The 24,878-nt window shown below is 48.3% G+C and overlaps 1 protein-coding gene across 3 annotated transcripts in view; it reads left to right on the top strand.

Annotated features, from left to right (window-relative positions):
- Positions 1 to 18,902, top strand: part of MOB3C (MOB kinase activator 3C) — a 23,275-nt gene extending 4,373 nt beyond the window's left edge. For all 3 annotated transcript variants that reach the window (XM_015636853.3, XM_015636852.3, XM_015636851.3), the window contains 3 exons: positions 4,331 to 4,830; positions 13,965 to 14,167; positions 17,331 to 18,902. In XM_015636853.3, coding sequence (XP_015492339.1) covers positions 4,413 to 4,830; positions 13,965 to 14,167; positions 17,331 to 17,360 — 651 coding nt within the window. In that variant the 5' untranslated portion in view covers positions 4,331 to 4,412 and the 3' untranslated portion in view covers positions 17,361 to 18,902. The remainder of the gene's footprint in view (positions 1 to 4,330; positions 4,831 to 13,964; positions 14,168 to 17,330) is intronic.
- The last annotated feature ends 5,976 nt before the right edge of the window (positions 18,903 to 24,878 follow it).

Below are 24,878 nucleotides of genomic sequence, written 5' to 3'. Positions count from 1 at the left end.
AGGAAGGGAGGAAGGGAGGAAGGGAGGAAGGGAGGAAGAAAGAAAGAAAGTCTAGATAAAAAACAAAACCTACCCTCAAACCTGAAATTAGCAGCTAAGCCTGACTCTGAACTTGCATCCCTTCCATCCAGTTAATTTCCTTTCATCTCTGGACTTGCCAGCAATCTAAGGACATCAGTTTTCCACATGTCTGTGCCTGCTACCTCCCCAGCAGTGCTTCTGCCTTGTCCTTGCCCAGGTTAACCCTGTGCTTTTTTGGTTCTTGCTAAACCCCACTGAGCTTATAAAACCAGCAGCAGGACTGAAGCCAGCAGCAAAAACAGGGGCAGGACTGAAGCCCAGCAGCCTTCATGGCCAGGGACAGGACTTGTGGCCACTCAGCTGGGTTTGTAGCCAAGCTCCTCAAAGCCAAAGCTATTTTGGGAGTGTGGGTGGGGGGTGAGCACTAAGGATGCCGCGGCGTGGATGTCCCATGGGAAATGTCAGTCTCTCATCCTCTTCCAGCCATTCTCTGTGGGGACACAGGGTGACAGCAGGGCAAGCCTCCAGCTCCACCTGCTTCACTCCTTGTCCATTCCCAAGTATAGGATGAGGTTTGATTTGGGGGTTGGCAGGTGCTTCAGAAAGGGATTTGTGGATGCCCAGAGTGCCAGCACCATCCTGTGATGGGAACTGTGGCACGGGGAAGAGGGTTTGCAGCCTTTGGCAAGGTTCCTCTTGGAAAAGCTTTGATTTTACATGTGGGAACTGAAGGCAGAGAGCTGCAGGCTGCTGCCATGGCGCTGGCCCAGGCCCTGCTGGGGCGGGACCTGCATGATCATGTTGTAGGAAGTTGCTGTCTAAGCTTGTTGGACAGCACTTCACCCTTAGGATTTCCCAAAACAGGCAGTGTGAGCAGTGATTAGGACTTGGACGGGTCTCCTGCCCCACCCCAAGCCCTGGTGGACCACAGCATGATTTCTAGGAACACGACAGCCCTGAGCATCAGACTCAGCTGAACTTTGCACCATAAACCTTGGAAGATCTCCCATTTTCCGTCTCTTTACATGGATCTGCCCCAAATACTTGATCAGTGATGGAAGAGCACAGGTCAGGTCGAATGCATAAAGGTGGAAACTGGGAAATCTGATTTTGCATTGGCTGAGGCCCTTTTCCCCCAGTTAGACTCAGGATATGTCTGGGTCCATTCAAAAAGGATTTTGCTTTTCTTCCCAGAAAACGGGTGGTTGCTGAGTCTCTGTCTGAGGGGAATCTGAGGCATTGGTGACTTTGCAAATCCTGTTTCCTCCAAGCAGGTGCATCCCATCTCAGTGCCCCAGCTGCAAGAGCCAGAGCTGGGATCTCATGTCCTGGTCCTGGCCACCACTGCTCCCACATTTCCCTCTACATCAGCCTCTCTGGGCAGTGAAAGCTCTGAAATGAGGTAGAGAACAAATGTGTTCTTTGGCTCAGTGCCTCCCTCTGATTCTTCAGGTCATAAATCCTGGGCTATATTTTTGGCTTTGTGTTAAATGTAATTTCTGGAGAACATTTTTCTCCAGTAAAGATTAACAAGGTCTTTTAGTGACTTGGTGATTTGGTGGCGGTGATGATGAGGGTCCTGAAGAGAAAACTGCTGCCTGGGGAGCAGAGAGGCTGTGGTGGCATCCTGCAGGCTCAGGGACCAGTCAGCTCCCAGCACTTGGGCAGCAATGGCTTCTCCTCTCCATTCCCGCTTGAACAGATGCATGGTAGGGAAACATCTGGCAGATGTTCAGCAGTTTTGTTGCTTTTTTTTTTTTTTTTGAACTGGTGTTCTCTTCAGATGGTGCTGAACCACAAAGCATGTTCCCACCTGCCTGATGAGTGAGAGCAGCTTGCAGGGTAACACAGATCCAGCTGTGGATGATGGAGCTGTAGATGAGTTACTGGTCTAGCTTTAGCAGATGAGATGTTTATTTCCCAGTCAGTGGCTCAATATTTGCAGAGGACTTGCAGTGTGAGGCACTAAAGGAAAACTGATTTCACTGCTGTCAGCCCCTGCAAGTGACATGTTTGATGGGATGTCATCTGCCAGGGTGGCTGCTCATCACCATGGAACAGCTCAGTCTCTCTGCAAACAGCAACAGCTCCTGAAGCAGAGCAGATGGAGCCAAGGCCAGCAGAAATGGTCACACAGAGAAATGTCTGTTGGCATGACTTCCCTTGCTGAAATTCCAGGGAAACTGCTTATCCCCATCATTCCTGCTTTGCACTACGGGCAAAGCCTGCTGTGTGTCTCATCCTGAGGGTATCCCAGCACTTCCTACATTACTAAATTTGGATCCCTGCTGCAGTGGTTATATATAAATATATATGTATGTATGCATACATATTTCTGAAAGCGTTATGTGTTAGCAAGCTCCCCAGAAGGCTTTTTTTAGAGGTGTTATCAACAGGATGTGCTTGAATATGTGGAATCCAGGAAGTCCTGGATAAGGGCTTTTCTTTAGAGCCTCCCTGTGCCCAGAGTCCCTGGCCTTCCTCGGAATCCATAAGGACTACTGTAGCTCAGGCCATTCCCCAGGGACAGATAGGAGTCATGACATCATGCTGGCTTCATCAGCTGGCATTTTGGAGAGATCTTTTTTTTTTTTTTGAAGTGGGAAACAAGGTCTTTGCCATGGCTGGAGCCAGTTGTGTGGAGCAGGGGATGAAAAAGCATCCAAGAAACATCCCCCAGTCATTGTCCTGAGGCAATACATGAGGGTGACAGGGATGTGGCCATTAAAATCCCACCTAGCCAGCTGAGATGGGGAAGGTCTGCAGATATCCTGGTGTTGAAGTCATACTGCATAACACTGTGTGATGGCTGTGACCCCCTCTGTGGGGCACAAAGCACCTGAAAACACACACTTTTTTTGTGCCAGGGTACAGCAGAGCGTGGTGGGGTTTGGTACCACTGTGCTGTGAGCTGTGTAAGGGTGGCAAAGCTCTGGCACCAGCTCTATGGGAAAGGCTGTGGTTGTGCACCAGTGGCATTTGTGCAGATCCTGCTGGCATTGGGATCATCACTAGGTCCTACTGCTCCCAGTGATGACCCCAAAGTGAGGCTTAAGGGAAGCAGAGGGTTTCACTTGAGAGATGTTTAGCTGATCACAAAATAGGACCTGCCTCAGGCTCAGGACTGAGTTTAGAAAACAAAATTTAAATAGCAAGCTTTTGGCTAAAGTTGTCTTTTTAACGGTTCATCCAAGGTTTGCACCATTCCCTCCTGCTTGTGACTTTGGGTCAGTCACTTCCCTTTTCCATAAATATTTTCCTTCCTTTTTCTTAACTGCTTCTCCAACTCTTCCCATCAGGGGGAGGCTGTTGGAGGACTTTCTCTTCCCCAGGCCTCAGCAAGGCATTTAGCACAAGGAGTCCTTGCTCTCACATTAACACCACTGGTGATTAGTGCAGGTAATGAAATGCACAATTTCAGCCTGTCCAGGACAGCCTTGGGCAGATGGGATTTCCCCTGGACTTCAGGGAGGAAAAGGAAAGGAAAATACAGCCCTCATCTGTGCTGCTAATCTTGGCCAGGAAGGGGTGAGCTCAGCACTTTGCTGAGCCCTGGAGTCACCCGGAGCATCAGCTCCACCACCCCACGGGCTGCCGTGTGCATTGTGTGCACGCCGGGAGAGCTGGCGGCATCCTGGCACTGTTCTGCTGCTGTGCTGGGCTGCATTTCCCTTCTTCGGATGTGGGTTTTGTTCTTTTGGACAAACACACCAGGCAGAACAACAAAAATAATCCCCCCTTTTCCCACTGATCCTGGAGCTGGGGCTGTGTGAACCAGCAGCCAGCTGCGGTCGCAGCGTGGTCCCCGGGGCCTCACTTGCCAGCCGCTGCTGCAGGGTCAGGGGTTATTTGTATTGACAAGTCCCTGGGAAAGGGACAATTCCCCTTTGCCAGGAGAGGAAAAGGCCACCAGAGTGCAACTGCCCAAACTGGTGAACTCTGCTGATGGCTCTCACTTTATTGCTGGACTTGTTGGTAGAAGCCTGGAGGGAAGAGGTTGGCTGGAGCCTGGTGAGCTCCTGGGGTGCTCAGGAAGGAGGAAGGGCTCTGTTGGCCATCAGGCCTTGCATGGGGCACATGTGGCAGGGCTTACACTCTCCAGGGCCAGGAGCTGCTGTGTGAGGTGGCAGCAGCTGCTGCAGGTCACCCTGGTGGGTGTGAAGGGGCCAGAAGCTCACTCCAAATCTGTGTCCCCCTGTGCTGTCAGAGCAGTGGGGTCAGCCAGCATTCTGCTGTGAACCCCTGCAAGTGTGTCTATGCATGCAACTGTCTTCATGTGTGACTGAAATGTGTCTCTTTCTTCTCCCAGAAACCTCCATCCCTGAAGACCCCAGCCCTGGGTTTCATGTTGCTCTGAGCCTCTGTCCTCACCCTGGCTGGCCCTGCCCACAATGGCCCTGTGTCTCAAGCAAGTCTTCAACAAAGACAAAACATTCCGTCCCCGAAAGAAGTTTGAGCCGGGCACGCAACGCTTTGAGCTGTACAAGAAAGCCCAGGCCTCCCTCAAGTCTGGGCTGGACCTGAAGGCAGTGGTGCAGCTGCCTCCTGGCGAGAGCATCAATGACTGGATCGCCGTGCACGTGGTGGACTTCTTCAACCGCATCAACCTCATCTACGGCACCATGTCGGAATACTGCACGGAGAGGAGCTGCCCCATCATGTCTGGGGGGCTCAAGTACGAGTACAGGTGGCAGGATGACAGCAAGTACAAGAAGCCGACCAAGCTGTCGGCCCCACAGTACATGTGCATGCTGATGGACTGGATTGAGATGCTCATTAACAACGAGGACATCTTCCCCACCAGGATAGGTGAGTGTGCTCTGCTTCCCCGCCGGAAAGCTGGGGTTGTAACCTGGTTGTAACCTGGTTGTAACCTGGTTGTAACCTGGTTGTAACCTGGTTGTAACCTGGGGTACAGGTTCCCAAGCTGCTGGTGAACCTCAGGGCTGGTATTGATCAGCTTTGTGATTCAAAGTATTGTGGCATTTCACGTTTCAGGTGTTTCTCAGTGTCTGTCCCACACCCTTTTGCTCCAAACTGAGTTTGGGATTTCTCATCCTTCTACTAAGGGATGTGGAACACAATGTTCTCCTTTTCTGTGCTTGAAGTTATTCTGTGTTCATGAGAAATGAGGGCTGGTAGGTCATTAGCTTCCTTGCCTTCCCTCCTCAAGAGGATGAGCTGCAGGGCTGTGATGGTCATCACATCCCTGCTTTTCTCTCAACTAATCAACTCAGTTTCCTTCTGGTTTTCCATGTAGGTTCATGGTCCCAAGATCCAACCCTTACTGCTTCATTCCTCAGCCCCTTTCCATCTCAGCTCTGATTATACCTCACCTCTTCCCATGTAGCTGAGGCTCTGCCTGAGCAGAGATGTCCATCCCCAGGATGTGGCCTTGCCACTGCCAAGGCCTGGGGTGTATAATACACCTCTCCAAATAGTTGCCCTTAGGAGCTTGCAGCAGCTGCCAAAGGCAGCACATCTTTCAAACTAACCCCTGTGCTGCTGACCTGCAATGCTCAGCAGCTGCCAAGGTTGATATTAGCTCTATTTAGCTGCTTTTTGTCATTTGGGGAAATGAGTTCAAGGGCTGGAGCTGATGGGGCTTCCAGAGTCTCAGGTCATGCCTTGGAGAGGTTGTTTTTCAGATGGAACATGAAGCTACTTGAATGTAAAAAAAAAGATTTAAGGATTTTGGGGAGGGGGAAGGCATAGCTTTGCAAGTCTGCTTGACCTTTTTTGTTTGCCAAGCAGACAGAGCTATATTAAATCAGTGCAGCTTATGATCAAGATTTTCATTAATATGCTGGGAAACATTGAAGAAAAAAGCTTGTGTAGGATTACTGGCATTACTCACTGTTGTAGCCCCATTTGGCTGTGCTGTACATGTAGTTGTGTGTCTTTTTAAGGAAATTCTCTGGCCCTTGGAATCTGAGAGGGGTTGTGGGTCTCTACAAGCAAGAGGGGAGACAGTGCCTGGAGCCTGGTTATTCCAAACTATTTTGGCTTTGGGATGGGGTGTCTCCCCCACACCCCTGATCTGCTCTGGCTGCTCTGGCTTTGCCTGGAGTTAGGGTGGGACAAGTCCCTGAAACCAAGACCATCAGGCACTCACTGCCTTCTTCCCCTCACTGGGGTGGGCAGGGCAGCACAGTGCCAGCTCCCCATGCTGGAGGACAGGCAGGATGCCTTTGGGGTGTGTGCAAGGGGCAGTCCTGGGACTCAACAGGGGCATTCACTGGTGGATTCACTGATGGAGGCATCTTTCCCTCGTGGGCACAGTGGTGTCTGTGCACTCCAGTGATCCAAGGAGGCTGGAAGCGTGGCTGGCTGACAGCATCCGTGCCAGATACTTTGGGCCAGCAGTCCCAGCTCTGCTGGAGACAGCAAAGTCCCTGTTCATTCTGCCTGCCCAGACTTGCTGCTCCTGAGGAGTGAGACAGCAGCCACAGCGAGCAGGGCAGGTGTTCCTCTTCCTGAGGTGGCTTGTCCCCAGGGAGAAGATCTGCATGCCATTAAAAGCAGAGGCACAGATGTAGACTTTCTCTGTTTTCCCTCCAGCCAGAAAGGAGTGTCCTGATCCAATTTCATGCTTTTCAGGTGGGATTTGGGATGTGATGCTGCTTGACACTGCTCTGGGGAGTAGAGGTGTACAGGGAGTATTAACACCTCAGGAAGCAGGCAGCCATGGGAGGGACATTGCAGAACCCTCTGCTCACCCACATCTCTCTCTCTGAGCTGCAAAAGCCTAATACAGTCACGGTCCTGGTGGTTTTCACCTCATTTCTGGCACTTCTCTCTCTGAGCTGTAGCACATCCTGATGTGGGGAGGGATGGCTGGTGCCTCTGGTTTCCACTTCTCCTTTCGTTTCAGTTTGGGAGCAGTTCTGGGTGAGATCCAGGATGACTGTAAGTGAACCTGAGTCAAATACATTCTTTTCTCTTCCAAGGCTGTTCCTGGGGTCCCTTTTCCAAGCCCTTTTGTTGTGGGGACCCTTGTGTCTCCTGAATGACTTCAGGCCCTGTGTCAGCATGTCTTGGTGGTTTTGGCCTCACACAAGTGAAAGGGAACTCAGGCTGAGGTTGCACTCTAAAGCACATGAAAGGCTGTTGGAGGAGGCAGGGGGAGGAGGGAGCTGGTGGCACTTTGTCATCAGTGTGTCCCCAATTATCTGCCTTTCACTGGCCTGCCTTGTTCACTGGGTAATTGCTTGGCAGCTCTGGCATTTCAGAAGATGGAGTGTTTGTCTGAAGGGAAATGCACTGGATGACAGAGGAGGTTGGACAGGATGTGGGGCTGGGGGACAGCGGCCAGGGTGACCACACAGAGGTGCTTAACCTCTCTCCTGAAGAGCAAACCCTTGGGAAAAAACCCAGGACAAGGGGAATAAGGCACTGAGAGGACACAGAGGGGATGTGAGCTTTTTTAAGGAAGGGAAAGGAGCTTGATGAGGTGATGAGGGAAAATTACAAATGTCACGCTTTGGAGTTGTGGTGAGACTCTTGTAGGTTTGCAGCAGAGATGGGATTTGGTATGAAGGTTTGTTTCACTCCTGCTTGTGCTGGGGAGGTCCCTGGGCACAGCTGCCCACTATCTCAGCAGGTGTTTCATGACAGCTTTGTGCATCTCAGCTTCCCTTCCTGGCCCCTCTTTGCCATGTGCAAAGCTGCCCAAAGACAAAGATTTCCCTGGCTAAGGCCACACGACCGCAGACAAAACAGACTTTTCCCTTTTTAAAACTTTGTTTTTCTTAGAAACAGCAAGTGTTCCCCAAACTCACAAACACTTCTGGAGGCTAACCTCAGCATCCAGGTCCATCCAAGAGCTACACAGCCTGAAGCAGTACATGATTCAGCAGGGCTTGCTGCTAGGCTCCTGACAGCTGAGAGTTATCTCATGGGTCAGAGGGGGGAAATCTTTCAACCCAGGGTGAGAGGCTCAGCTAGAAATGAGAGACATGGTTCACTGACTGGTGGGCTCACAGGGTCCTTAGGCATCACAGGGGAGACCTTGGCTGGGGTAAATGGTCACAGCTCCAGTGACCAGAGCAGAGCTGGGCTGCTTTGCACATTAAAGCATCTGTTCCTTCAGCACATGTCAGAGGTGGGAGGGGAGCAGAGTGACAAACACCCTTGGTTTAGCCAAGCTGTGTGATGCAGAGCTCTTGCCAGCTCTGCAGTGAGGCCAGAGGGACAGCAGGCATCTGACATGGCAGGAAGGGAGCCCGACACCAGCAGACAGTTTGTGACCTGGCAGAGTTAACCAGCAGGACTGCAGCCCTCGGATGGCACCAGTAGAAAATCCCTGTGGTGGAGATTATTAGCAGGTCTGGGGGGGCTGCCAATCCCCTGCATACCACAGCAAGGGTTGGGGCAGATACTGTGTCTTCCCCATGCCCAGGGAAATCTACCTGCAGGGCTCCATCCCACTGTCTAATCCTTTCCCTGGAGTGGGAACCTGTTTGTCAGCCAGTTAAGATGAGACAAATCCCTGCATGGTGTGGATTTGCCATCGAGCTATGCCAGCCTGATGGCTATAAATCTACAGAAGCAGCAGCTTTCCCAGACAACCACATCATTTAGTGTGTGCTAGTGCTTTGTTTCCACGCTTCCAACCAATGTAGGTGTCCTGAAAAATACATTTAAATGGAGAGTAAGCATTTTTCCCATGAAGGGAGAAGAATAAATGGTTCTGCAGGTGTACTTTCACCAGCTGGTAGAACTATATCAGTAGATTTATTCAGTGAGTGGCCACATGAACAAATTATCACCTGGAAAATATCCTCTCCTCCCAGTAATCGTTCTGCCCTGTGGTGCCTGGGCTTAGGGAGCTGCTGCTGGGCAGTGCTGTGCTGAGGAGGGAGGATGGTTGGATGGGGTTTCCAGAGCCCATGGCTGTGTCTGCACTGGTCAGCCCAGGTGTCCTCCATCAGCACCATCGTGGCTGCTGAAAGCTCCCTGTTGTTAAATGAGTGCAGACCCAGGGTTTGGAGCAGCCCCAGCGCCGGAAACACCTCGCGCTCCCTGCCAGATTTGCCTGCGGCTCGACAGAGCGCCGGCCACAGGAGGTTTTATAACAGTTCTTGGAAAGCTTTTCAAAACTCCAGCCTGTCATTCAAGCATAGTCCCCAAACAATTATAAAAACCAGAGAAAATCTGGTGTGAAATTATCCGATACTTTCTTGCCATAACAACAGGAGAAAAATGTTCAGAATTCAGCTAATTATTGGTGTTCTCTCAGCTGGCTCTTTTTTACATAATTTGTTTTGTTTTTTCCTTCTGCTTTTTTTTCTTCAAAAATTAATACCACACCAGCTTGCAGCTGCCATCATGCCATTAGTTTTAAACAGGGCTTTAAAGACTCATTTTTAGGAAAAATGAATCACTGAACACCACGGTGGCCAAAATGAAATTGAGAAATAACAACAATTCATCATGAAGTTCACTGAATTACTGCATTTGCAGAGGAAAAAAAATACAATTGCCAAGAAGCAAAATAGCTTCCCAGTACTGATTCATCGTGAAAAAATTTAATTGGCTGGTGCACAAGTGTTGGGGATAGGAGATGGCAGGAAAAATCCAGGACCTTTTGGCAGTCCCTTACCCTGAGCACAGGCACTTTGTTACCTCTCATTTTCATTTCCTTTTACACATGGTTTCCTTATGTTTTGAAGCAATCAGCACAGAGTGAGAAAAACAGATTCTTTGGAGCTTTAAATCATACCTTGGGATTTTCAAGCAAAACATCCAAGACAAACTAAAGGTGCCAATTCATTTCAGGGCTGTGAGTCACTCTGCTTGGAGTGAAATTTTACCTGCTGTACTTACAGCTTTTGCCTTGGCTTGGAGCAGAAATTCTTCCCAATATCTAAACTAAACATCATGCAAGAGTCAGAGGGTGGCTGCTGCCTGCCAGGCTGTGGGATTGCTGCTGCTTTCTCCAAGGCTGCTGGATGGTGAGCACCAGCAAATTAAATGTAAAGGTAATTTCAATGCTTTTAAATCAGCCCAGGTGGGTGTTGTGATGTTCTGCTGTCCTCCTGGGGACACCATCAATGGGATGAACTAGGATGGTGTTTTTTGGTCCCTGCAAATGTACAATTTGGACTGGCTGGGGAGGGTAAAGAGAACCCAACCACCCTTTGGGGTGGTTTGTCCAGCCTGGAGGTCCATCCTGACTTTCCCCTGGCCTGCTGTATTTGTGCTAAGAGAACATCTCAGCCATGCAGGGCCTGTCCCACCAGACTCATCCCTCTGTCTCATCCATCTGCTACTGTCCCTGGTTTGTGCCACAATGTGCCACTTTTGAGATGGAGCAAGTCCCCAAGGCAAGGGCCACCAGTGCCCCACTCCCAAATGCCATTTCTGGGTGCCCTGGCCACCGATGGGGTCTGTGTGGTGGCCGTGAGGCTGATCTGCCTGGCCCAGCCTGGCTGGGACGTGCTGGCTGCAGGGAGGAGGCACAGCTGTCCTGGCTGTGTCCCCTCTGGTGCTGCAGAGGATGTCACATGTGGTGTCTGCTGGACATCCGCTGCACCAGCAGTGCTGACCCAGGGCAAGCCGGATCTGCGCCGGATCCTTCTGCTGCTCACTGATGCAGCCTTTACTGCAGAGCCCTTTTCTTTCAGATCTCGGCAAGGGGATGGGGTGTTTCTCCAGCTCCCCACCAGCATGGGCAGTGCCTGCTGGGGCTGCTGTGGGTTTCTTTCCAAGTCACTGGAGACCAGCAGTGAGGCACCACCGCTGGCAGAGGCAATCTGCATGTCAGATATCTGCCCCGATTCCTTCCCGAGGGGAAGGGCTTTGATCAGCTGGCACAGAGCCCTGTGCCAGATTCAGGGTCCAGTCAAGCATCTCCAGCCTGTACCGAGGGTCCTGGCACAGGAGACAGACTTGGCTGCAGCACGAGGAGAGGAAGCTGTGCCTCCCTGGGCAGGTGTGCGAGAGAGAGGGGTGCTGCAGGGAGAAAGAGTCAGAGCAGGAGCCGAGTGATCCCGAAGGAGCACAGTGAGGGCTGTGTCCTGACATGGGACCTGGAGAAATCCACGAGTGACAGGCAGCCACCACTGCAGCCTGGCCATGGCTGGAGGGGACGGCCACACACTGACACCTGGTGATGGACACAAAGAAGGGCAGCTCAGCCTCCGCTCCCCGCAGCTTGCGATGCTCCAGGTTCCTGTGAAACAGTGGCTGAGCAGCCCAGAGGTGAGCTTGGAGGTCCTGACAGCCTGATGGTATCTTTTGTACATCATTAGGTTTAGGAGTTCAACAACTCCCATTGTTGCTGATTACATGAGATTTTAATTAGCTAACCTTTAAAGACCCTTTGTAACTCAAACTATTCTTTGATTCTGTGATTTAAGCTGAATCTCTGTTCCCTAATGAAAAAGCTGCTTTTGGAGAACCCAGAATGCAGCTGGAGGTGTCTCTTCCCTAAATTCTCTCAGCTGCCAACATGTCCATGAGGACTTGCTGGTGACAGATGTATAAGACAGGACAATTCCTGGCTAACTCCAGGACAAAATCTGTGGAAAGCCACTTGTCACCATCTGCCATGTCTGGAGGTGGCCCTTCAGGATCTGCACCATAGATGCTGTCAGCCCTGGGAGCCTGAGATCTGTGTGATCTGCTGCTTACTCTCTGAGCTTATTTCCTTCTCAGTTCAGGACTGGGTTGAGGGGTGCTGCATTCCTTCACTTTCACTCTTTGCAGTTTGGCAATAAATTCCCAGTGATGGTCAGGTCGGATTTCTCCCTCACTGCCTGCGGTTGCTTACTGGGATTGGTGACAAACTGAAGCCAGCAAGTGCCTTCCTGCCTGCTCCTGGGCACTTGCTGAGATCCCAGCTGTCTCTGGTCCCAGGGAGATGACAGGCTGTCCAGAACAGTGTGTATTCCCCAGCCACTGCCCAGAAATGTGCATTTACCAGCAAATATTTTACTGCGATGAGCTTTATTAAATAAATAAATAAATAAATAAATAAATGTTTCTTAACAAGTTCTTCAAAGCTGGTCTGCAGGGCCCACCCTGATGGCATGTCTGAGTCCCCAGCTGGGTGATTCCAGCTTTTATTTGGTCAGCAAAACCTGACTCAGTGCAGAAAGCTCAAAGGAAGCCATTGATAAATCGCCGTGTCCCTCCTGACTGCAGGGGAACCCGGAGAGCTCTCTGATCCCTGTCTGTGTCAGACTGGAAGGCAAGGAGAGCTCTGTAGCCAAGGGTGTGCTGGGCAGAAGCAGATCTCCAGTCACATCTCTGAGGTGCTGGCATAGGGACAGCCTGGTTTTACTTTGCCAGATGTGAACACCTTTCCTGAACAGTCCTGATGGGATCTGTCAGAGCTGGCAGTGAAACAGGTCATGCTGAGGTTCCTGCTGCAGGAGCAGCCCTGGAGCTGCAGTGTGCTCGTGGTTATGCAGAGCAGTGACCACAAATCAGTCTCCAAACCACCTCTCTCTGTGACATCGAGCCAAGATCTGTGTCCTTCTCTAGGTGGTGGCTGGGACATCCAGATGTGGCACGAGCACAAACGCTTCAGCCCTTCCCTCTGCTCCAACACTGTGCATGCAGGAAAGGGAGACTGGGCTGTGCTCAGTGTGACTGCTTTAGACCAAAAATAATTTTCTTTTATGAGTTCCAAACGCAAAGCCTTCCCAACCCTGGCGATTGAAAACAGGCTCTACACGTGATGTCAGGACAGAACCTTTGTGTTTGCCACCCACGGAGGAGAGGGGCTCAGCTCTGCTGCTGGGAAACAAAACTGCCAGGAGCCCTTGGGAAAAGAAAACAGTTTAAATTGCCTAGCAAGGCTGGTGAGAAAGATTCAAAGATAAAATTACCATTTTTAATTTTTTAGCTAAGAGATTTGCTGATGCTTTCCTGTGCACAAAATGTGTGAGCTGGCCATGGTTGAGCAGAGGTTGTTTGGAAGGATTTTCAAGAGGTTATGTGCTGCATTAATAAGAAGCTAAGGGAGGAGGCTGGTACAACCGTGGGAAGGGAGGTTTTTATTTTGTTCTTTGTGTATTTGCATTGAATTGCTCTGGGGAGAGGAGGAAGCCTCAGGAAAACAAATACCGGTTGTTTCATTCTCCTCCTCACAAAAAAAAAAATCAACCAAAAAGTTTAGTGTTTCAAAGCCATGTTTCCTTTAGAGATTTACCCCAAGGTTGCTGGCGCTGATGATATCACACCCTGAGATTTTCACTGTGATAGCAGTGTATTTTGGAAAGGATGGAAATATCCCACACTCTGTCCTTGTGTGGGACAGAGCTGAAAGTACAGACCCAGGTGTGGTGGGTCCCATCCTATGAGGATATCTCAGGATGATACAGCCACAATGAAATTACAACCCAAACATCATTAAGATGGGTGGTTTTCTTCCTGATTTAATGAGACATTTTATTGAAGTAACGATCAGGAGAAAGGCAGAAACCTCCCCCATTTCTGTTGATGCATCTGAAGTGATGCTTGAGGGTGTGAGGAGGAAGGAAAACAGTATAAGCCATGCTTTTGGGTTCAGGTATCTTTTCTGGTTTGGCTTTGTTCATGGACCTGGTAAACAGAAGTTGACTTATGTTGTGTCTGTGCAGGCTTGTAGGGGAAAGGCAGAGGGCAGAAGGATCTTCTGCCACATTGCTCTAGATTGAGCCAGATGTGGAGAGCTGTGGCCTCCTCAAACAGATGAGGAATTTCCTCTCCTACAGCAAGTCTCCAGATCCTGAGCCCATGCCTGTGTGAGACTGATGGTTGGGCAATGAGGGAATATGTGGGAAGAGCTCAATGGCACACTGCCCCAGTGTCACTCTTGGCAGTAGCCAAGGGTGTTCTTCCTCTTCCATCTATGACTGCCTGTCAAGCATGACAGAGACTTTTAAATGCTAACTGGTTTGGGTTTTATTTGGAAATGTTCAAATGGCTTCCAATTTGCTTCTGCTTTGCAGGTGTTCCTTTCCCCAAGCAGTTCCAGCAAGTTTGCACCAAGATCCTCACCCGCCTCTTCCGTGTCTTTGTCCATGTCTACATCCACCACTTTGACAGCATCATCAACATGGGTGCCGAGGCTCACGTCAACACCTGCTACAAGCACTTTTACTATTTCATCAGGGAGTTCAGCCTCATTGACCACAGGGAGCTGGAGCCTTTGGTAAGGATGGTCCTGGGATGGGGAGGTGGAGGGTGAGCGGTGTGGGCAGGACACAGCGCTGCTGTTCGGGTTGGGGCTGGACTCCAAACAGTGCTGACCCTCTCTGGACTCTTTTGGCCACCCTACCTCAGACACACAATCATGTTTTCTGTCTTGGGACCATCAGCCTTAGTGTTCTGAGAGAGAAATTCCCAGCAGCACCAAGGAAACCATTGATCCTTTCTTAACCTTTTCCTCTGTTGTCTGTGAGCTGAACTTCAATACCCTTAGGGCCACCACAGGGTAAGGTCCCTATAGTGACTTGGTAGCTCTAAAGCAATTTGCACATCAAAGTGTTTCCAGCCAGTTGTGCCCACATGGCTTTCAGGAGTCAGAGTTGAGCCAAAGTCTCTTCTCCACAGTTTTTCTTTTAGCATCCCCTGCTTGAGATCCTAGTGTGAATTACACTGAGGCTGCAGGAAGACAAGCCCCAGTAGGAGACACAGCTTCAGACAACAGCTGTCAAGGCCATCACTGGATCTCCCAGTTTCCCTACAGCCTCCCTTCGGAAGCAATTAGCCAGGCAGAAGGTGAGAGACCTTGACAACAGCAGGATTTGTGGGAAGCAGAGGCCAGACAGTCCAGGGCTCATCAACTAGATAATGCACATAGTTGGTTTTGTGAGAGAAGCAAGTTTGTCACAGGCAAGGTTGAGTGTAGTCTGACCTAGGGAGGACATTCTGCAGTGGAGAAAGAATTAATAACAAACCCAGTAGTTTGTGTGCTGTGATAAGGGCTGGGTTGCAGAAAAGGCTGTATCCAGCAGCAAAGAATCAGGGAACACCAAAAGGATATTATCTGAGAAAGAGTTGAGAAGAAGCCCAGCTGCTTGCTTAGGATCTGGAGGTGGGGAGATACCCTTGCCCCTAAGTGCTAAGCACTTTACTCCTCTGCTTTCATTTGTCTAGTCAATTTTCTGCCTATCTGCTCTAATCATGATTTAGGGGGATGGAGAGATGATGACCTAATCAGGGGAGACTTGAATGACAACAGTATTGACTTTAATTATTTTGTAGAATTCAATTGCAACACATATTATCACAATGGCCCTCAGCTCCAGAAAATGGCAGCTCAGCATCAGTCTGTCCTCTGTCAGTGTTCCTCATGACAAACCTCTTCAGCATTGCTATACAGCCCATAATAGTGTCATCCCCTTGGACTGCTGCTTGCTAATGTAAACAATTAACAACTGGGAGCCAAAGAAGAGGCTGACTTTGCTAAATAGGCTTTCAATACCAATGACTCACATGCATCCTGAGATGATTGATGGGTCTGCATAAATCTCAGGTGAACAGATTATTTCCCTGTGATGCAACCACTGTCAAACTACAAAGAAATGAGACACATTTGACCCTGGTCTATCTGTGTCTCACTGCCTGCCATCCAAGCCTCAAGCAGACCCAACCACTGGGTTGAGAGGAAAGACCAGGGAGGAGGAAGAGCCTCCTTCCTTCAGGCAGTGAGCTGCTTTAGGTGTGTATGAGTGTGTCCTGCAATCAGGCTGCCTCATTAGCCCAGACAGTGTCCTAACCTTGTATTTAGCTAGTCCCCAAGAATCCCATGACAGACTTCTAAGCTTTACTTTGCCTGAATCTCCCTCTGCTGCTTCAATTTCCCTTTGTCAAGCTTCTGTGGGATGTGATTTCTTAGCAGCAAACCTTGGGAACTGAGAATGAGATCCTTTGCAGGGCAGAACTAGCAAAAGGCAGTGATTCACTGTCTCAGTGAGTGAAGGAATGTGGGGCTGGAGAGAAGGCGTGCACTTGCTTCCTTGATGAGGGCAGCTTGTGGTGCTGGGCTGCAGTGCTGGCAGGGTTATGCACTAAGGCAGAGCTGTGGGGATTTCCTGGATGTGAGGAATGCCTTGGACATTTGGGGCTGGTTGGGGGAGCCCACTGGTGACTCATCAGCCCACTGGTCACTGCAGTCCCTCCTGTTCACAGCTGCTTTTGTGCCTGGTGTTGTGCTAGCAGGGTTGGTGCAATGCTGTTGCAAGAGGATGTGCACAGTCCTCTCACCCTCTTCTTTTCCTTCCAAGATGTTTGCAAATATTTTCTGTTAGCAGCATGATTTGGTGGCAGAGCATCAACTTTTCATTTGATGGCCAGCTTCTGCACTCAAGTGATTTTGCATGTTATTCCTACAGGAAAACCCTCTCTTTGCCACTGTGCCTGATGGATTTGAAAAACAAAGTTCTCACCACTGAAGATCAGAGTTTGCTGCTTCTGTCTCCCTTGGTTATATAACTAAAGGGCCTTTTATAGGGTTACTCAAGGGTCATCCTCCTTTCCTAGTTCTTTTTTCAGAGTTGCATTCTTCCTTCTCCATGGGCCAGTCCTACTTTCAATCTGTTTTGGGAGTACCTTTGAATGTGCAAACCTTCCTCTGGGGTGCATGAAGGGACCTGTGGGCACACAGATTCACAAGCCACGAACCCGATGAGCCAGAATCACACTTCTCTCATTGCAGGATTTTCAAGATAGAAGTTGAGGTTCTGAACAAATAGCATTTCCACCAGCTGAAAGCTGGACACCTTCCTAATGTAGCTGACATGATGCCATTTTGGCTAAAGAAAACAATCTGTAATCCTAAACAGAGCTTGGCCTCGCTGCAGGTTTCCTGTGGCTCCTGTTATTAGCACTCATTTTCATTGCAGTGTGACTGTGGGATCCCTTGCTGAAAGCACAGGTCCTCTGGGTGAGCTGTGGTCAGCTCCTGGAGCAAGAACTGGCAGCAGCTCCATGTCCCATCTCCCAAGGTAGCTGTAGAGAGAGGCTTGAGAGTGGCATCACCTTATCTGGCTGCTCTGCAGCTGAGCCAGGAGCAGGACCTTCATCTGTCAACATCTCAGGCAAAGCTCCTTCCTTGGACTGCTCTCAAGGCTAGGGCACAGCCAAAATACCCTTGTGCCACAGAGACCAGGGAGAGTGCCAGGATGGAGCTGCTGAGGCAGCTGAGTTCCCAGGAGGGCTGTCATGGGAAATAGAAGAAGGCTGCCCAAGACTCCCACGGTTGCTTCCCTGGGTTGGTTTTGGACACCTCCCAAACTGCCTGACACGTCATGCTACTCAAACCTGTCTTTTGCACTTACTGTTTCTTTCTTTTCTCTCCCCCTTCAATGCAGAAAGAAATGACAGAACGAATTTGCCACTGAAGGCTTCTGGCAGACGAACTCAGCTGGCTCACTCAGAGTCTGGTGGGACAAGACACCCTGTGGTGGGAGATCTCTTCCCTAGGACTTGCTCTGGGCATTCCAGCTCACTGACCTATGAACACTGCACAGGAGCCTCTTCAGGCCAGGGCTGAATCCTGAGTTTTCCAAGAACCTCTGGACAGATTTTTCTTCTTCTAATAGATCCCAATCTCTGTTGTATGGTTCCTGTTTTAGAAAGCCACTGACTTACTGGAGAATGAGGCAAGTCTGGTTTACTTTTGCACACTGATTTTAAGACTCAATCCTATGTCCGTCATCAGATTTTCCACGACCTTCCCTCTTGTTTGTCCTCTGCTATATTGATCTCCAAATATTTCCTTAGCAATTCCTGCCCTGTGAGCAGGTGTGTCCTTGGCTACCAGGTCATGCCTGTTACCTTTCCCACAGGCAGTGGGTTTGTGGTAACACCTGAGATCAGCCCTGCAAAGCTGGTGGCATTTCATCCCACTGCCTTCACATGGTTAGTTGTTGATGTGCTGTTTTTAACCATGAGCTATAAATGTCTCTTTCTGCCCTAATTCATGCTTTACCAAAGGGACCATTTTTTCCTTCAAGGGATTTTTCACATTTGGAAGAGGGGACTTGATGTTCTAAGATGCATCCAATGTCTTATGGATGCCCCATGACTGAGGAGGTGAACTAGGCCACTATTCAGTGTGATCAGCACAGTCTACCTAAGAAAGTTTTAAAAACTAGTGAAAAGAAAGTGTTGTCAGAAAACAACATTTTCAACATGTCATTGATGCCTTTTTCTGATGTTTTGTCTTTGCTCAAATGGGCAAATGCTGGTTGTAAAAACTGTTGGTTTTCCATTACCCAACCTTACAGCAGGTGAAGAAGGACTCATAAGAGACATCTCCTCTACTCTGTTCTCGAGATCCCCTTCAAACCCAGTATCATCCTGTGATTCTTAAACCTTTTTGACCATCTGCAAGCATAATATTGTTACTTGGTCTGTGCCATTACTCCCCTGAAAAGTATCATGTCTCAAAACTTCCTCCCCTTCTGCTTGCAGTGCCTGATAATTTGTGTTCCCTGTGCCATTTTAATTTTGACAAAAATATTTTTTTTTTTCTCTTTATTGTTTTGGGGGAGTGAAAATCAATTTGTCTGAGCCACAGAATTGTTATGTTTGAGTTTCCTGCTCTTTTTCTAGGAAAGTTTTCTATATCTGACACAGATAATCTTTATAGTCTGGGGTTTGCCCATTTTTGGGGTAGGTAGGGGATGTGGCTAGAAAATGTAAATGTTTAGGCCAACATTAAAGTGCACAAGTGAATTTTTAGTGCTCAAAGCACTTATCTTGTAAAAATCTATTTTTTTTTAAATCTTGTGTACCAGATGTATATTTTTACATGGAAATAAAACAGAGCAAAATGGACACAGAACCACCTGATACATCATTCCAATATTATCTGTGTAAAATAATCAGTCAAAGTCCAAACATATTTGTTCTGTTGCTAATTAAAAAAATGTTAATAAGCCTGGTGTACTTCATTCTTCCCTGATTCATCTGTATTAAGCAGGCCTAATGAACAAGGATAACTTGAAGAGTTGTTTTCCCCTGAGAGGTGCAGCACTGATGGATCTCAGTGCTGTGCTGAGACCTCAGCTTGCCTCTCAGAGAATGGCTTAGCAGAGGCCAGTGTTGCTGGCCAGCATCCTCCCCCTGCAGCCTTTGCACCAGAATTCCCCTGAAGGCATTTCCCCAGCAATTCATGGTGATGAGCTTTCCTCACTGTTTTTTGCAAAGGCATGTAGGTCCTGGAATCCGTGTTCCTGCCTCTTGACACAAATCAGAGCTGCAGGCACAAATTGTGGAGCAGAGGCACGAGTTGACAACAGCTCTGTCAAGAAGCTTCTGCTTTCCTGAGGAATGAAGCCTGGCTGGACTCAATGCACAGCATCCTCTGGGAGCTGGGAAGGCTGGGAATTATGGAGAAGCTGTTTCAACAGTGGGGTCTAAGGCATGAACTGATAGCAGCCTACAGCTACTTCCAGCTGAGGTACAAGGAAGACAAAGTCAAGCTCTTCTCAGAAGTGGGAGATGGTGAGACAGTGACCAACAGCAACAATCTGCAGCTTGGGAGGTTCAGCTTAGACAGTGGAAAACAAAATCCAAGAGAATGGTGCAGTCAGAGAACAGGTACCCAGAGAGAGTGTTAACCTTCCTTGGTTAGACAAGACTTGGTGTAAATAATTTCCATAAATAAATGAAGCGCAGAAGCCTGCTTGTATTTTTGTCTTCCCTGTAGTCCTGAGGCAATGAGTTCCACCAAGTAATTTATTCACTATGAATTGCAAAAGGGAAGTGTACTTCAAACCCATGCCTGAGGATTTCAACCCTACTGCTTTGGGAGTGCTTCCTGTTCATCTCCTCCACACCATGGGGCTCTGTTAGATTCCTGTGGAACAGAAAACACTATTTTTGAAAGATCAACTCACAGGCTCATCTCAAGCACCAATTTACAAATAATTTCAAAGGTATTGTTGTGGGGATTTTTTTCATTTCTCTCCCTTTTTAATCTGATTTACCCAAAGAAATAAAACTCACGATTGTGCTGTGGCAGCTGTCTTCAGTAATTCTGGAAGAAGTTTAGAAAGGAGGCAGGGAGATCATTCACTGCCAGAAAGGTCTTTTTGTTTCTCTCCAAGACACTGAGTTATTCCCCAGGTCCTCATCCATCTGAGTGCCTCCCAGCCTGGAGACTTTAAGGTCTGAGATATTTATGAAGCAGAAAATGCTGAGATAAGTATCTGAGTCAAACTGCTCCTTTCAGGAGTCTCAAGTGTGCCTGGGAAGCTCCAACATCCCCAGAGCCTCAACAAACATCCCTGAGCAATTTGAAAGCAGACAGGACTCCTGGGATACATTAAATATACACATATCACTTGTTAACCCCAGCTCCTCAAATGACTCATCTGCTCAGCTGCCTGCCAGGTGCTTCGGACTCATTTGTCCCTATGCAGAATTCCTTGGATCTTGTGATGAAAGGCAGATGTGCTACTGCCAGGATTTTGTTTTTCGTCTCTGCAGCCAGCATTCCCTTTGGAACTGAACAAAAGGCTGTGGTGCTGGTCACCAGGTCAAGTACAGGCTGGCATGGGACAGAGGAGCACTGAGGAATTTAGGAATAGCTTTGGATGGGAGAAAAAGGGCTTTGTGGAACATAATGACTGCTATCCCAGTTGCCACAGGGATGTGGCATGGAGAGGGCTTGGGCTCAGCCAGTGAAGCAAACTGCCTTTGGCCAGGCATAGGCAGGGATCAAGGCTGACCTACCCTGGCAGGACACAGGGAGGTGGTGGAGGGCTTGCTGGTCTGAGTGGTGGCTCCTGAGTTTACACCATCCTAGCTAAGGCTGGACAGTCCTGGATAAGTGCTCACATTCTGGGCTGAGATGTTCCTCTCCTGGTAAAAGTTTGTCAAATATAAGAGAAGTCTGGGGAAGAGCAAAAAAGGAGACAATTAGAATCTGTTGTTTCCAAGGGTTCAAAATCTGTCCAAGCTGGAAGATGACCATGAATCTGCTCAGGATCAGAAAAGGATGAGATGGGTCAATAACAGTAGGTAAGGCTAATACCACTTAATACACTGATAATTCCTTGTTCACTCTTTTGGAACTGAGCTAACTTGATTCAAAAGACTTTCACAACTAGCAACAAGACTGCCTCTCCTGAACATGTGCAACTTTTACTTTCTGGGGAGTGACGGCTTTGCTAACACAGCCTGGTCAGCCAGGTTCACTCATGTGGGTCAGAGAAGGACAAACTACTCGTAAATGTCTGGAAACCCCAAAGCAGGAGTGCAGCATTCAGGTCCCTGTTGTAAAGAGACCCTGAAATGCCATGTCTGCATGGAGAAAGAGCACCATGAGGTCTTTCACACAAGAGAATTTCTTTCTGTACAGGTGGCTGTGAGGGAAACAAGCATGGTCTGCCTGAAAATTTCTTGAAGGTTTCGGTGGAACACAATCCATTCATCTCCAATGAGGCACCTCACGTTCATCCACTGGAGATTCCAGGTGATGTCATCTGCTGCTGACAGCCACAGGGCAGGACTCACTGCCTGTGTAGTCACTCAGTGCTGGCCACACTTTGGCTGCCCCATCACCTCTGGTCACTCCCAATGCCCGAGCTCACCCTGGCTCTCACCCATCCCAGCTGGCTCACCAGTGGGGCCAGCCACAGGTTCCTCGGCAGAACGAGGATAACTGGGATAGCGCCGTTCAGGCAATACCCACTGGATACTGAGTACAGCAGATCCACAACTGCTGCTTCTGAATGCTTTTGGCACTTGTTCTCCTGAAGCATGTGTTTTGAGGAAAACTTCAAGACATTTTGTGACTTTGTAGGAATCCTGGATTGTAGAGCTATTCTTACAGAACAGCTGGCTCTAAGCGCTGTCTGCTGGGCACAGGTTACTCCATATTTAGCAAGTGATGGAATGTGTTTAACAATCTGCTGCCAGGAACAGTAATCATGAGGAGAGAGGATCTATATTTTCAGCATTCTTCAACTTGTACAACTCTTCATCCTGTGTTAGGAGAAGCTTCCCTGCCATTTGTGTAATCCTCCAGCAGCAATCTGCTAGGTATTACTGCTCTCCGATGCAAAAATAAATACTTAAATAGATCAGGAACACAAGAAAAAACTGTGATTCTGCACTTGAAAATGTCACCACTCAGAGGGAAAATCATCTTCCCACTTCTGTTTCCAGCAGTGACAACAATCTTCGCCCCAAGACACCCTTTTTGTGCTATGACTTACAAATTCATTAAAACTCACAGACACTTTTATATTACACTCTCTTGTAACAAGCCCATAGCTAAAGGGCTGAAGGAAGATTAACGAAGCTTCTTCTCCTGGACAAGCACAAAAAACAAGACTCTGAGAGCCTCTCTCTTTGGTGCTGATCACTTGTACATGTCTGAGGAACCCACTTGGGTAGGATGAAGTTATCAACTCTCATTCATCAAATTGACTTTCTGGACTGCTGGTCACCCCTGGCCCCAAGACTTTTATCTGTGTACAAATACTGCCTAAACATCTGGACAAGTCAGAGACATGTGGCATGTACAGTGTCATGGGATAAAACTGCAGCATCCAAAAAAATTGGCTAAAGAGGTTGTTACTCATCTGGGTAATATCCCAGGGAACCCAAGGACATGAGACAGCTTAGCCCTGCTCATTCTAATAGGAATATATCATCAAAACACCATGTGCAACATCACCAGATCTCAACCCTTTTGTCCAGTGAGGAGCAGTGAGGAACTGATGAGGATGAAATACAGACTGGTAGAAGTCACTGCTGCTGCTGAGAAGCTGCTGGGGGTAGATGGGGCACTTCAGGTTGCACAGTAACAGCTTCTGATGACCAGCTTGCACAGTGGACACAAGCATTTTGCTGCTTGTGTCCAGAAGGTTTGGTTTGTTGCTCTCCAGAAGATGTTTTCCAGGTCCCATGTCAGTCTCTGTTTAACAGAGTCAGTTCAGAATCTCTGTCCCAAAGGGCAGTGGGGTGGCACTGTGTGAAGCTGTGAGTACTCCTCATACATTTGACTCCAGGAAAAGCAGGTTGCAGCCTGGCATTCCCATCCACATGGAAATTTTTAGTGTCCATTTTGAGAATTTTATCTTGTCCCATGATGCGAAGAGCTTTGCCAGATGGAACACTGAAACATGGTCTCAAGGGGTAGAGATATCCCACACTACTGATACACTACATGTGAATTATAAGGTTTCCTGCAAGAAATGGTGCTTTATCTCTTTTTTCCTGATGTTTTTTGGGGGGTGGAGGTGAAGAAGGGACATTCACAAAAAAGGAATGACACAGAAGCTTGATCCTGGCAAATGTGATTGCATAAGCCTCTCTCTGGGCTTAACTGCCTAAATTTTCAGAGAAACTGAGCCCGTAGAGATTCCTTGAAAAGCAGAGGGAACAGTACATGCTGTGTGTCCTGAAAATCAGAATAGATTGCAGGTGCTTAAATATAGATTCAGGTGCTCGGCTGTGGGCAGATAAGAGAAGAATAATTCTAGTCAAGGCTTGAAATAATTTCAGCAGTAAAACACAGGCCAGAGTACTGTGATCCATTTATAACACTGCTCAATCAAAACTAGTTTTGGTAATTACTTCTTATTTTGCCTAACAGCCAACACAGATGGCTCCTTCTCTTCTCTGCTGCATGGGTAAAAAGCAGCCATGCACTTGAAAAGCTATTAAAAAATAAATGGAAAAGTCATGTGGAAGAATGACTTATTGTAGTTAATAAGTTAATTATACCATTTGAGGAGGTGCTTTCTTCTTCACTTTACATGGGATTTACCCCTGAAATATTAGTCTAAACATTTCCCAGAAACACCATGCCTATTCTATTAAAAACAACAAGATGAAAACTAAAATACTTTTTTTATTTTTTATTTTATTTTCCTGCTTTATAACAGACTAGATTGAAACAAGATTTGCCCTCTGGTTAAGTGTGTTGTGCAGCTGGGTTATCTTTCAAAGAACAAAAGGGACAGAAAAACAACAAAAGCATATCCACCTTGCTTTGAGAACAGACATCTGCTCCCACAGTAAGAAGATGCTGTTTTGTGTAGGAGCCCTTTAACCCAGCAGAAAAAGGTAGAACAAGAAGCAATGAATGGGAATTAAAAAACACACTTAATTCAGTTTGAAAATACAGAAGTTTGACATGACCTCCCATGAACTGGTACAGTTCTGCATGCTGAGAGTCTGAATGTGGTTGCTTGGATTTGAGCTGCTCCCACAGTCTACCCTTTACTTCTGTTCAAGTGGAGATTAACATGAGAAATTGTACAGACTTGAGTCCTGAACCATTTAAGGATAGAATGTTTTGAGGTGTTGTAGAAATAGGTGGGCAGCTAGTGGAGAGCAAAAATTCCTAATCCCTTCCCTGAGGGGAGAGAGAGAAACAGGAGCATCCTCAGCCTGAATGGCCTACCAGAGATTCCTGTGGGGAACAGCTGCTGGGGTTGGCTTTGCTGTGGAGAACTATTCCTGGGCTTGCACCCTCTTAGACATCAGATGCTGCACCAACTTGCACGAGTGCATCCCTCAGAAAACAGGCTTCAATGCTTCTGCTGTTTATCCTGCCAGCTTGGTGGCAAGAACAAAGCTTGCTTTCATCATGGGAGAGGATACCACAGAGAAACCAGTGATGGTCACTAACCCCATCCCATCCCAGGACCTGCAGGCTTTGGCTGTCTCGGGCACTGTTTTGCTTCTGAGCCGCGTCCTTTGAACCCAGCTGAGGAATTGGCCGCTCTCTCAAACTGTGGTGCATCTTCCTGGCCCCTTGGCAGAGAAGGCAGCAAGAGCAGGTAACAAAGGTCTGAACTTGCCTTGGATTTGCTGAGCTTGTGGCTTTGAGAGTAGAGGATATCAAGCTGCATATCCAGACGGAAACTGCAGAGCTGGGATGCTCATGGGTT

The sequence above is a fragment of the Parus major genome, chromosome 8 (genome assembly GCF_001522545.3).
Source record: "Parus major isolate Abel chromosome 8, Parus_major1.1, whole genome shotgun sequence".
NCBI classification, from domain to species: Eukaryota; Metazoa; Chordata; class Aves; order Passeriformes; family Paridae; genus Parus; species Parus major.
The sequence above is the reverse complement of the archived record's forward strand: the minus strand, read 5'-3'. Positions and strand labels throughout refer to the sequence as shown.